General features: G+C 39.5%; 1 protein-coding gene across 11 annotated transcripts in view; it reads right to left on the reverse strand.

Annotated features, from left to right (window-relative positions):
• SYTL2 (synaptotagmin like 2) overlaps positions 1-14,147 on the reverse strand; it is a 107,627-nt gene that overhangs the window by 12,564 nt on the left and 80,916 nt on the right. For 4 of the 11 annotated variants that reach the window (XM_037042878.1, XM_037042873.1, XM_037042876.1 and 1 more), the window contains exons 10-14: positions 12,742-12,795; positions 11,458-11,505; positions 7,780-7,874; positions 4,833-4,952; positions 3,306-3,475 (exon numbers count right to left, since the gene is read on the reverse strand). In XM_037042878.1, coding sequence (XP_036898773.1) covers positions 3,306-3,475; positions 4,833-4,952; positions 7,780-7,874; positions 11,458-11,505; positions 12,742-12,795 — 487 coding nt within the window. Of the gene's footprint in view, positions 1-3,305; positions 3,476-4,832; positions 4,953-7,779; positions 7,875-11,457; positions 11,506-12,741; positions 12,796-13,196; positions 13,284-14,147 lie in introns of those variants that run through there. The other 7 variants (XM_037042877.1, XM_037042872.1, XM_037042879.1 and 4 more) reach the window with 5 other exon arrangements.

The raw sequence follows: 14,147 nt of genomic DNA on the forward strand, positions 1-14,147 counted from the left end.
TCATGTGAGTCCCTCCCCTTTTCCCCTACGATTCTCTCCCCTCTCCTCTCTGGACCCTGTCAGCCTGTTCCGTATTTGAGTGTCATTGGTCATATTTTGCTTGCTTGTTTGTTTTGTTGTTTAGATTCCTGTTAAAGGTGAGATCATATGGTATTTGTCTTTCACTGCCTGGCTTATTTCACTCAACATAATGCTCTCCAGTTCCATCCATGATGTTGCAAAAAGTAGGAGCTCCTTCTTCCTTTCTGCAGCAAAGAATTCCATTGTATAAATGTACCATAGCTTTTTGATCCAGTCATTTACCGATGGGCATCTAGGTTGCTTCCAACTCTTGGCTATTGTAAATTGTGCTGCTATGAACATCGGGATGCATAGGTTCTTTTGGATTGGTGTTTCAGGGTTCGTAGGATATGCTCCTAAAAGTGGAATTGCTGGGTCAAAAAGCACATTCATTTTTAGTTTTCTTAGAAAGTTCCATACTGTTTTCCATAGTGGTTGTACCAGTTCACCAACAGTGAACTAGGGTCCCCTTTTCCCCACAACCTCTCCAGCACTTGTTGTTTGTTTCTTTGTTTATGATAGCCATTCTGACTGGTGTAAAGTCATATCTCATTGTGGTTTTAATTTGCATCTCTCTGATAGCTAGTGATATCGAGCATCTTTTCATGTGTCTCTGGATCCTCTGTATGTCTTCCTTGGAGAAGGGACTGTTCAAGTCCTTTGCCCATTTTTTGATTGGGTTGCTCGTCTTCTTTGAGTGGAGTCGAGTGACTTCTTTGTATATTTTGGAGATTAAACCTTTGTCTGAGGTATCATTGGCAAATATGTTTCCCCAAACAGTTGCTTCTCTTTGTATCTTGATACTGTTTTCCTTAGCCATGCAGAAGCTTTTAATTTTGATGAGATCCCATTTGTTTACTCTTTCCTTTATGTCCCTTGCTCTAGGGGACGTATCAGTAAAAATCTTGCTGTGTGGAATATCTGAGATTTTCCTGCCAATGTTCTCCTCTAGGGCTTTAATGGTTTCACAGCTTATATTTAAGTCTTTTATCCACCTTGAATTTATTTTGGTGTATGGTGTAAGTTGGTGCTCATGTTTCATTTTTTTGCATGTAGCTGTCCAGTTCTCCCAACACCATTTGTTGAAGAGGCTTTCTTTACTCCATTTTATGTTACTGCCCCCTTTGTCAAATATTAATTGACTGTAGAGAGTTGGGTTTATTTCTGGGCTCTCTGTTCAATTTCATTGGTCTATGTGCCTGTTTTTATGCTAGTACCAGGCTGTTTTGATTACAGTGGCCTTGTAATACAGTTTGATATCAGGTATTTTGATTCCTCCTACTTTGTTCTTCTTTCTCAAAATTGCGGCTGCTATTCAGGGTCTTTTATGGTTCCATATAAATTTTTGAAGTGTTTGTTCTATGTCTGTGAAATATGCCATTGGTACTTTAATAGGTATTGCATTGAATCTGTAAATTGCTTTGGGTAGTATGGACATTTTGATGATGTTAATTCTTCCAATCCATGAGTATGGTACATGTTTCCATTTGTTTGTGTCTTCCTTGATTTCTTTCTTCAGTGTTGTGTAGTTTTCTGCATACAGGTTTTTAACCTCCTTGGTTAGGTTTATTCCCAGATATTTTATTTTTGTTTTTGCTATATCGAATGGGATTTTTTTCCTGACTTCTGCTTCTGCTGTTTCATTGTTGGTATACAAAAATGCCTTTGATTTCTGGATATTGACTTTGTATCCCACTGTTTTGCCAAATTCATTTATTAGTTCAAGCAGTTTTTTGGTAGAGGCTATAGGATTTTCCATGTACACTATCATGTCATCTGCAAACAGTGACAGTTTTGTTTCCTCCTTTCTGATTTGGATGACTTTTATTTCCTTTTCTTGTCTGATCACTGTGGCTAGAACTTCTAATACTATATTGAATAGAAGTGGTGAAAGTGGGCAACCTTGTCTTGTTCCTGATCTTAGTGGAAAAGATTTTAGTTTTTGCCCATTGAGTATGATGTTGGCTGTAGGTCTTTCATATATGGCCTTTATTATATTGAGGAATGTTCCCTCTATTCCCATTTTTCTGAGTACCTTTATCATAAATGGGTGTTATACCTTATCAAAAGCTTTTTCCACATCTATTGATATGATCATGTGGTTTTTGTCTTTGCTTTTGTTTATGTGATGTATTACATTTCTTGATTTACGAATATTGAACCATCCTTGCATCCCTGGGATGAATCCCACTTGGTTGTGGTGTATGATCTTTTTGATGTATTGGTGGATGTGATTTGCCAATATTTTATTGAGGATTTTAGCGTCTGTGTTCATCAGCAATATTGGCCTGAAGTTTTCTTTCTTTGTTGTGTCTGTATCTGGTCTTGGAATTAGGATGATGCTGGCTCCATAAAAAGAGTCAGGGAGTTTTCCTTCCTTTTGGATTTTTTGGAATAGTCTGTGAAGAATAGGGGTTAGCTCTTCCTTAAAAGCTTTGTAGAATTCTCCTGTGAAACCATCTGGTCCAGGGCTTTTGTGTGGTGGGAGTTTTTTATTACTTCTTCAATTTCATCTGCTGTTACTGGCCTGTTCAGGTTTTCTGCTTCTTTTTCATTGAGAAAAACACCCCAACATTGAACTCAGTTCTTTTAAAAAGAAAAAAGGATTGAGCTTATGCTAGCAAAATGACAATGAATCAGACTTCTACCTAGGCATAAGTGGGGATTAGCGTTCAACTTTTACAAATAAACTGAAATGCAATTAAACTTGTGACTTCAAAGGTGAATTGGTAATCCCCCTTAAAGTGCTTCTGTAGAATACAATTCAAATATGGAAACTACCTCATTCAAGAATCTTAACTAATCCTGCACCACTGAACATCGTGTAGTATGCCCACATGTCCCTGATTTTAGAGAACGTTTGAATGATGTGGAAAGAGACCAGGGTCCAGGGTTCAGGCCCTCATTCCTCATTTTGCCGCTGACCACCTGAATTTATGTAAACAGGCTTCTTCTCTTATCTGGCCCTTGTTTCCTTATCTATAAAAAGAAGAAACTGGACAATAGCACCTCAAAAGTTCCTTCCAATTTGAAACTGTGTGCATCTCTGATGTTTTTGCAATTAAATAAGTTTGGCATATGAACATACAAAGTGAATAAAACAGCATTCCTCTCCACCCAACTTTTCCTTTCAAACAGTCCTTTTAACAGAGTCACACACAAACCCTCCCTTCAATTACTTTCTTTCCTTCCCAATTTCTACAAGATCAGCTAAGAGAAAACAATGACTCCAAGTGTGTACTTACGGGTCTGAACGCTGTTTTTTAATGTCTGCGGCTGCTAAGTCTTTACACTGGGCCACAAAGATGTGCAGCTCCTTCAGGGAGTCCACATAGTCAACTGCGAACTGAATGCTTCCTTTGACTTCCAGATTGCCAAAGTCTCCGCTGTAAACGCTCATCACACTGCCACTCACCTGAAAGCATTGGAAACATGCAGTGTTGGTCTCTGTCTCATTCTTGTACCCAACACAGGGATCATGGATGTAATCATTGCTTGCCATTATAAAAGCAGTTTATTTTATATGGCACAGAGACACACCAACACACAACCTGACGTAATTGATATACATGATATGACTAGTGTTCTAAAAACAATTGCCCTAGGAAGCGCAGAAGAAAAGTAAAATGCAAAGTTATTTAGATGCGGGCTCATTTCACGGCAGGGTGCTTTTATGGTGAGGGGTTTTTCAGAAGTCCATTTTTAGGTATGCTTAGTATTGAAAATGTTAAAGAAAGAGGATGTGAGAACCCCCAGGCACACAAATCACAGTGACACTTGCTCTATCAAATTTCCAAGGCACTAAAAAGGAATTTTACTATGTTACTCATCCGTGGAGTCTAGGAAAATGCTTACTGAGCCATATGCTTTTCGAGATCAGGAAGGGTAGAAACAAGATGATTGATGAAGGGGGTTTAAAGCCTTCCCAAGACTATACATTAGATTGGTGTCAGCAGAAATTAAATAGATTCTAAAAAAAGAAGTTTGAGAAATGTGAAGCTAGTAAATTTTTTTAAATGATTCATGTTTTTATTCTAGAAGCTAGTACGGATTTAAGCACAGCTTTATTGCTTGTTTAGCACACCTCTCGAGATATGTGTGTGTGTGTGTGTATCGGAGAAATATCTGGGTTAGTGTATGCAGATTTATTTACAAATATATATTTCTACACATATACTACATGCACACAGAATTACCTCACTTTACAAAGGAAGTTCTATGTGAGGCAAACTTTCTAGATCAAAACTGAGCAACCACACTTAGGGAGCTTTGCTTTTACAACCCTGTTCAGAATCCTTTCATAGGACAAAGAATCACTGCTCCTGTTCTTTAATGTGAATCAGTACTTTTACCTCATCAGCCTTGCGGAGAGGGGGAGAAAGGGGGGCGGGTACGATTCCACACCTGTCAATGGTATATAAAAGTATTTCTGGTATAAACAGACTTGGTAACAGTTACCCATTTTTTGCACAGAATAACTTAGTGGTTCTTTCATTTTGTTGGTAATTTAGGTTTATTTTTGAAGTCCTTAAAAATCATATTGATTTATAATGGATATGAACTCTTATGTGTAAACACGCACACACACACACACACACACACACAGAGAGAGGAGGATTTAGCTGGCCAGAAGCTAATGGTGGGCGAGAGGCAAAGCTCATGCCCTTGGAATCGGAGGACGACAACAGGAGGCCATTTGACGCAGCAGGAGCGTGGCAGCGCAGGGTTCACAGAAGCGGCAGGCTATTAACACGGAGCCTTTGTTTACATACAGAAGACAAGGACGTCATGCCAGAGGAGCTGCTAAGATTGGTTAAAGAGCTGGGGCTCTTCTTGTGTCTGCTGAGCTGGTAACTGCTTTCTGATGCTGTGTCTGTTTCTCTGTCATCACTCTACAAAACATCATATAATATATACACAATGTAAATTCAGAATGAGTCAAGATTAGAATCTGTTTAGATAAAGACAGTATCTTGGTATCTCGTGGACCTATGGCATTTCCCAAGGTCAAAGGACAGGAGTGCTAATTGCCAAGGCATGGGATTCAGGATGAGGTGGGTGGTCTGCCTGCCTCGGGCCTCACCTACAGAGAAGAGTGGGGCTTAGTTACCAAAATAACGGTAATTTTGAGACCTACAAGGTGGTCCCAAGGTGCTACAGGAGACAGTACTACTGCGAGCTTCTTGTTACTCTCTTAATGTTACATACACATGTTTCTTGGAGAACTTTATTGATCTATGTGAGAAATTAACTTTACCCAGGCAGTAAGTTCTAAGTTTTACTGTAAAAACATAAAATGTCATGAATAATTCCTCTCCGTATTAACATAGCCTTAACTTCCCTAAAAATCAAATTAAACTGGGAAAAACAAATGGCAGTCTGATCTGTTCCAACTAAAAGTGATATAGTTAAACAATTTTAGACCCCCTCGCGTGTATTTCTGTAGTGCTCTTGTGTTTATCTTTTTGTTGCTCTAGGGAAGTAGATTAAATCATATATTCTACCTACATTAGATTATAATACATTTTTGAAAAAACATAGCAACAAGATGCTTATTTTATAATATTTTCTTGAGTCAAGAAAGTGTCAATAATAAATTTTATTATATTTAGATCTAAAGATTTTTAGATGGCAGTCTTAAAAAATTCATGGTTCCGAGTGAGCTCCTTTGGAAGTTAAAGCTTATGGAGCAGTTCATTGGTTCGGGGAATCAGGGCAACACCTGTATGAAGTAGTTAGTTCATGCGGACATATCCAGAGCCATGCAATTATGTATCAATATAACAGATGCCAATTATAGTGCAGATCAAGAAAGGAGTTTAAAAAAAAAACAAAATTTACGACCTGTATGAATGAAAAAAGAACACTCCTGGATTAAAAACACATCCAACCCTTTTTAGTCTCTCTGTTGTCACATTCTCCCCCCACAGGCTTAGAGTCCATTCCCTCTATCATAGCATGCACTATGTTGTACCTCATCTATCAGCTCATTGGCGAGTTATTGGAAGGATGGGACCCTGTCTTGTTAACCTGGAACACTGACTTTTCATACAGCTGGCACTCAACACATGTCACTGATGCTAAGCCTCAAAGGGCCCATGGACAGAGGAGCGAGGCCTGATTTCATCTCCACATCCTCTAACGTTCAGTCTAACTCCTGTACTACTACTTTGAAAGGTAAAATGATACGGCTTAACTCGGCATCTCTGATGCACAAATTCAAATGACTTGGACTCTGCAGTGGGGCAGCAGGTTAAAACTGAAAGACGGACAAAAATAAAAAGCCAGGAACTGGTGTCATTTGTCTCTCAGATCATTATATGGTTCATTCATATGACCAAACAAGACCAAACCACACTTACAAAGGTATATAAGCACAGTTGGCCTCCAGCTAATGAATTACTTTCAAAGAGTAAGTGGTTCCTCCCCCAAGTAACTGCAATGTGGGCTCTTAAAAATATCCAAGGGCTGACTATTTGTAGGTACAGTTCATCTAAGGCCCAAGGATGGTGCCTAGGAGCGGGGTAGGTGAGGTGTAACTTGCGTGTTGTCTACAGCTTCCCTCACATTCTACCTACAAAGAGAATGCTTGAGGATGAGGCTTTGTATTTATTTCATCACCAAAACTCAGACCCAAACTGCAAACAGTAACCGCTAACATTTACTGGGTACCCACCGTGCGCCAGGCCCTGTGCTATGTGTTTCCCCCACATTATCTCTCGGACTCCTCACAACCTAATGAGGTGGGTACTAAGAAGCCAGACTCAGGGAAGTTAAAGAACTTGCTATGATCACACAGCAAATTAGTAGCACAGCCAGGACTGGGAATGCCTGCCTCCAAAGCTCAGGCTCCGACTTACCTGGCTGTAAGAACATGGAATCTTAATGAGTTACCATTCTAGAATAGCTGTTGGATTTGGGGAAAGCTACTTAACCTCTCTGAGGTTCCCTTTTTTTAAAAAAAATAAAATAGAGAAAATACTGCCACATTTTGTTAGTGAGAGTTAGCTAACAGACCGAATATTAAATGCCTGGTACTTACTAGGTACTCAGTGGATAGTAGGTAATAGTCATGTTCTTACTTGAGACAGTAGGTATAATGGTTAACAGCATGGGAGTCAGACCTGGCCTCCAGTCCTGGTTCAACCCCTTTTTAGCTGAGTGAGGTGACTTCACCTCTCTTAGCTCTTTCCTCGTCTGTAATATCTGGGGATAATGATAGTACCTACCTCCTAGGGTCGTTGGAGGATTCAATGAGATAATGTATATAATGTATATAAAGTGCCTATGCTCAGTAGATAGCCTTGATTTTGCTACGTCATTGTTACTTTATTATTTTAACAAATGTTTTGTAGCTAGACATGCTACTTAGACTAGACTTTCACGAACCACCTGTACTCTAAACTACAGAGGAGTAGTTAGTTCCTGCCAACATACTTCTGTCTAGATTTCTTATTTTGTACCCACTTTGAAACAAAAGCCACATTCCCAAATCTAGGCAATCTGACTTCACTACCAAAAAGAGTTACTGTTTGAGTCCAATGAGACATGCCATGCCTTTTTCCAAATCAGCAACACTACCTCTATTGATATGAAAGGCGAGGGTCAGTTCTGCTAACCTCTGTTCTCTGCCACGGCTGAATACAAACACCCATTTGCTTGGCATAGCAAATCCACTTATTTGATTCCATTTTTTGAAGGCACAAAAGATAAACTTGCCTCATCTTGGAGAAATGCTGGAACAGACTTGCTCATCCTTTTGAGTTTGTCGGGGTGAGAAAATTGATTATCGGGCTGTGAAGGCACTGTGGGAACTAAACAGTGGTATTTCTGTTCAAATTATCTTTACAATGGTCAGAGAAACATAAAGCATAAGTTGAAAACACATTTTTCTTTCATCTATGAACAGAGATGTTTTTGTAAAATGGTTAAAGACACAGTAGTTCACATGCACAGGATCATAAGGTAAGCAACATGCTGTTTTTATAAACTAATTATAGAGAGAAAACTAGCAAGGAGTTGAACCAAACAGAAAATAAAAATTAATTTGAAAATGATTTGTTTTTACTGAACTGCAGCTGGATTTGAATTATAATAAAACATACTGCCAATGGTCTGGGCCGAGTAGCTCAGTTGGTTAGAGCATCGTCCCAATCTACCAAGGCTGATGGTTCAATCCCTGGTCAGGGCACCAATGATTGTGCAGATTAAGTGAAACAAGAAACTGATGTTTCTTTCTCCCCACCCCCTCTAAGAATCAATTTTTAAAAAATTAAAACATACTGCCAATGTGAATTGGTCTTAACTTCTTTTTTTCACATCACAGCTTTGAACCACAAGATCTATAATTTATTGATTCATCTCCTTGAGATATATTTTTAACATGCTGCAGGCTGGAAAACTATTTCATTGGACAGCAAGGATCTTTGTATATAACTCAATCATAAACGTGCCCTGGTTATTGAGTGTCTAAAAAAAGTTTGTTCAGTGGCTGTGGAGACTACCATGAAAGACCATTACAATTTTAAAACTAATTCCTTTTTGAAAATAAAAATTACTTTTTAATATGTTTTTATTTTTCTTTTACAGTTGACTTAAGTTGCAGGCATACAACCCAGTGATTAGACATTATATAGCTTATGAAGTGATCACCCTTCTGATACCACAGGTACTACAATACCATTGACTACATTCCCACTGCTCTGCTTTCCGTCCCAGGACTGTCCTGTAACTACCAACCAATTTGTGCTTCTAACCCCTTGGCTGTTTTGACCCAGTTCCCCCCAACCTCCCTGATGGCAACTGTCCAAATGTTCTCTATTAAGTCTGCTTTTGTTCTGCTCATTTGTTTGTTTGTTTTTTCAGATTCCATATATTAGATACTGTTAACTCCAAGAATTTTCAATAGAAATACCCAAGGTCAAGTTTGAATGATTCAAGTAAGGATACTCTAAGGACTTAATATGAAAATGTAACACACAGTTTCTTTCTGATACAGTAAGTATATGTGTGGAAGTCACGGTAAAATGATGAAATCTATTCCTAATTTGTGGAACTCTAGTTTAAAATCTCTTCATCTCTTCTCTTCTTTGTCTAAGGATCACAGTGTCAAAGCTCTTTTTGTGGTGAATCAGACCTTTTATATTGAATCAGCTCATACTGTTCAAAGCATTAGAACAGTGTTGGGCACATAGTAGGCCCTACACAAGTATCTGCTAAACAAACACATATTATCTGATAGAGATTCTTTATCTTTACAACGTGATACATATATATTGACTTTATCACTGAAAGCAATACTAGGAAGACAAAAATCAAATTATATTTCTATATATAACTCAAAAGGCTCAGATTGAGCTCTAAGCATTAGCTAAATGGAATCTAAGTGAAGGAAGACTGAAAACTGAGCTATACATATTAAATATTCACTTATTCCCATAGTAGTTCTCAGCCAGCCTTAGGCTCATAAATATATCAGAATGCATTTCCGGTATCTCACAAGATGACTCCTTGCTTTGAACACTTGCCATTACACAACAATGTATGTGTGTGGACTCGGCGACTTATACGGAAGCAGTGTGAGATTTGGTCCCGGGAGGGCACAGGGTAGCCCAAGGAGCAGGCAAAAAATTTCATCACAACACTGCTCCCTATTATTTTGAAAGTGTACACCCAGTACTCAAACATAGTCAGTTTTACATTTATTGGGATTTAGCTATATCTTGATCGTATATTTCATTTTTTTTTCAGTAAACCATTTTAAAAAGTTAAAATTTTCAATTAGAGTGGTCAATATTATGTTAGTTTTAGGTATACAGATCATGCATTTCATTTTGTCTTGTGTGGTAAGAATAGACTCTTCTTCACTAGAGAAAAGAAATAACCTCAGCCCAAGAATTAAGAGTCATCTCAGAAAATATTGTAACAAAGGGAGAACTTATCCAGAATTCACTGCATGATTAGTCTATTTGCTCTGACCAATAACTAAGATCACCAGATCACCAATGAAGATGTAGATATGTCCACTATATCTACATCTATATCCAGATATCTACATCTCTACGAAGGTAAATAGGTACACCTATATTTTCTCTTTACTCTTCAGTCTAAATATTGAACAAAACAGCCAGATAAAATAAGATGCCCAAATTTAAGGGGTTGCCAGTTCAAAAGCAACTGGAAAAGCCCCTTTGCCCACCACCCCTGAGGGGCAGAAGTCTTGTATCCTCTGTGGCAGCCAGACAGAGAATAACACTGAGGACCAAAGCCCAGGTTGCTGTTTTTCGTAGGCAGTTCTTAAGAATTTGTCAGGTCTTCACTAAAGCTCAGCACCTTCCTCTCACTGCAGGAGCGAAGTTTCAGACAAGATGTCACTGCTTTCTAGCACCGGCACTTTGTTTCTCTCTCTACCGGCCCCTTTGTTTATTGAGCTGCTCTTCTCGTTAAGACCGAGGAGCACATCCAAACAGTGTTGGGAGACTGTTATGAAAGCCCCCTGGACTCCTGTGGGCAAGCATGCGCATTGTGACCTTCAGACCTCCAGTGCCTACGAGTAGAACCCTGACCGAGCCGGGAGGACACTCACACACATCTCCCTGCTTTGCTTGCCCACAATCTCCTTTTCAATGTGCTATGTGTCCTCAACATCGTAGTCACAGTTAAGCACAGCAGTGTTAAGATGGAACAGAAAAGAGTAAAGAATCATATTCTTCACTCGGTCATGAATATTCATTAGCTGACAGACATGAAGAACCACCACAAGTGTACATTCATTTCTTAAGATTCAGACATTCACTTGCTTTACATGTTGAATATATCCTGTTTGAGTCCAGTTTTAAACCTCAGAGCTTACTCCCTGGACATCATAAAATTTGCTTCTGTAGATATGCAGAGAAGCATACAGAACCATACTACACACTCATTGTCAAAGTACCCTTCTTTCTTACATCCAAATAAACTATAAATTGCTCCATTTGTCCAGTCTGTGGAAAGGCCACAAAGGTCCAATATTCGAGGCCATACTGCAGCATAAAAGCCAACTTATACTGAAAGGTGCCAACTTCATTCTAAGCAGACTCAAAGAGCAGAGAGACTAGCAAAAGGAAAATATCCAGCATTAACATACACATGTAACACATGTTACATACATATGTATATATAATAATTTTTTAAAATATGTAATTCTCCCTCAGTAGAACTACCAATTAATTTTTCAACACAGACAGTAGTAAAGTGTTTTTAATATAACCCTTGCCAGAATGAAATAGTTTTGTAAGCTGCAAGAGTTTAGCACCAATAATAAAGCTGTGTTATTAATGGGGTTAGTTATTTCAGTACATTTAACACCGTGTACAGTGGCAACATTTAATCATTTGTGAGAAAGAACCTGCTACTCACTTCCTGGTATGCACTCATTTGTATCTGGTTCCTGATCTGCTTTTTGATCTACTCAGAAGGGCAACATTGAGAATAAATACCATTTTAACAGAGGGATTAAAAGAGACATGAAAGTAAAGCTCAAATGTCAGTTTCACAGCAGAGACTGCAGAACGCGTCTGACCGGTGTTCACCTTGCTTTTCTCCATTCCCCAGGACAATCTTCATTAGTGTGCCCTCTTCAACTAAAAGTTGAACATCCAGCATAGTTTAGCATCTTTCCTCCAATTCACTAAACCACAGCTTTTAAAATGGAAAGAGCACTGGACCAGGAGTAATGAAGCTGAGATTCTAGTCCCTACCCTCCCACCGACTAGCTACAGGATCTTAGACAAGCCACCTAATTTCTTGGAGGTTTTCTTATCTGTAAATCGAAGGTAAAAACCCCCTGCCCCAATGACCTCAATAAGGTTGTTGTAAACATAAAACGAGAAAGACAAATCTATGACGTAAAAGTAAGGAATGACCTTCGAGGATCTCTGCTGCTGCTTTTGTATGGGAAAGCTCAGTGAAAATACATTGTTATATTCTAGTGAAAGCAATTTAGAAAACAAAATTCCAGTATACACATATAAATTATACATTTGCATAAATGCTGAACTCCAAAACTCAGACTCATTTCCACCCCTCCCTTCCCCCACCAGGGCACTATTACCCTATTCATTTTATAACTGAACCAAGTAATACCTGAGCAACTGAAAATCTTCAAAACCTTCTGGCTGCTTAATGTTCAGAATCAGTTCGTTTTATCCTTGGTCTCTTCATAGTTATTTATATGAGCAGAGGCAGAATTCCCACTTTTGTTCTGCGACCCTTTCCTTTGAATTTAAAGCTTTAAGCCAGTTATGCTCAGAGTGATCTATATGCTGAGACATGATTATCAAATATAAGCACTTAATCCAGGAACCCACTCCGGTCTCCCAGCCTTCACAGGGAGTTCTGCCAGTCAGAGTAGCAAAAATCAGCTCATACCCATAGAAATGCAATTGCCTATTTATAGAAACCCTTGCTTCCCAGGGTCTCTAAGGAGATCCTCGAAATGCTATCACAAGCAGAAGCCTTAAGAATACAAACAGTTAGTATTAAATACACCAAGTCAGAACCGTTTTATAATAACTTAGGCACCATTCATCACAGAGTGGCAAATGACGTTTCTGTTTTTTCAACAGCTGTGTCCCAGTGACTGCCCAAACCACCCCAGAACCTGATACACAGACAGACATGCAGATACATAAAGATATTTACCATCTTCAGCACTACGTACTAATTCTTCTGGCAGATTATCTATTTTTGCTTGATCTGTTCAGGAGAAATTAACAAATGGTTAACACGGCTGACCCTTGGCGAGAAAGAACAATGAGACTGTCCCTGAAATCCCCCGGAGTTGGAAGCAATTAGTCAAGATGCAGTGAGGGGTGCAACCAAGATGTCTCCCCCCAAATACTTTCTCTTTAGCCACTTGAGCCAGTGCCATAGCGGGAGCTCCCGTTTCAGCCCCGTTGCAGCTTACATCAGCACACTGCTGCACACAGACTCCCGAGGGTTAGAGGGTGAGCTCAGAGCAAGCAGTCAGCCGGCAGCAGGAGAAAGCATGGGGCTGCAACAGCCTCCCTAGTCTTCTAAAAAGGGTAAGACGCTGGCCATGACTAACACCTTCCCAAACCCACGGTCATTAACAAATATTTTTGTGCACGCATCACCATTTGTGTATGCCTCTGGGAGCCTTGCTTGGGAAGTCAACTGAAGAGATGTGACTGGGGACCAGCTGCTAAGTGGAATCTTGGCAGGCTGGTGTGAGAGTGGGTATCGGTATTTGGAAGGGAGCGTGCAGGAATACCCATCAGCCGATGGTAATTTTTTTTAACCCTACACATTCCTGAGTACTCTAAACTGCACCATGGAAAAAGCCCCATGTTTCACAAATAAGAGGTTTGCCAAACTGAACAATTGTTGTTACGTTTTTTTTTTCTTCTCTCAGGGCCCATCCCCATCAGGAAGAACAGTCGGGGCTGACCAACAAAGGACTGGAAGGCCTTCTGGGCAAGCATTCAGGCGGATGTGGGGGTCGGCCACCTGTTGAGGAGGCTTTAGAGGGAATTCCTGCATTGTGGGGAGTTTGGAATGGGTGGCCTTCAAGGTCCCTTCCAACCCTTGGATTCCAAGATCTTTGGCAGGGTTAGGACTGCATGCTGAATTGGGAGCACTGCCTTCAGAGCCCTGGGAATTGCTGAATTTTAAAAATTGTTTAGCAGAATGTTTTTTTTTCTTTTTCTTTTTAAATTCTGACTTCCTGGTCTCAATTGCAGGTGCATAAAAAGCTTTCTAAACATGACAACGGTCAATTTTTAACCATAGGAGTTTGACAGTGGTTAGCTTTCATTCAATAAACTTTCTCATGACCATCTGCAATCCTGAGAGTGTATCTTAGTTGAAAACCAGTAAGAACAAAACCACTAGAAGTTATGATCTCTAAGTCCATTTATCTGGCTCACAAGTCCCTATATTCATTATGTGTCCGTTACTATTCAAGAAATCCTTCAGCCACTAAAGCAGCAGCCAGTGCCTCACCTGTTGTGTGTCAGGTAGTCTTTAGGCTTACAGTTCCAGGAAAAAAATGCATGAGAATAAGAGGTGAAAGAGAAAGGAGAGTC

The sequence above is a fragment of the Sturnira hondurensis genome, unplaced genomic scaffold, assembly GCF_014824575.4.
Source record: "Sturnira hondurensis isolate 20B ecotype Veracruz unplaced genomic scaffold, ASM1482457v3 Scaffold0003801, whole genome shotgun sequence".
Classification (NCBI taxonomy): domain Eukaryota; kingdom Metazoa; phylum Chordata; class Mammalia; order Chiroptera; family Phyllostomidae; genus Sturnira; species Sturnira hondurensis.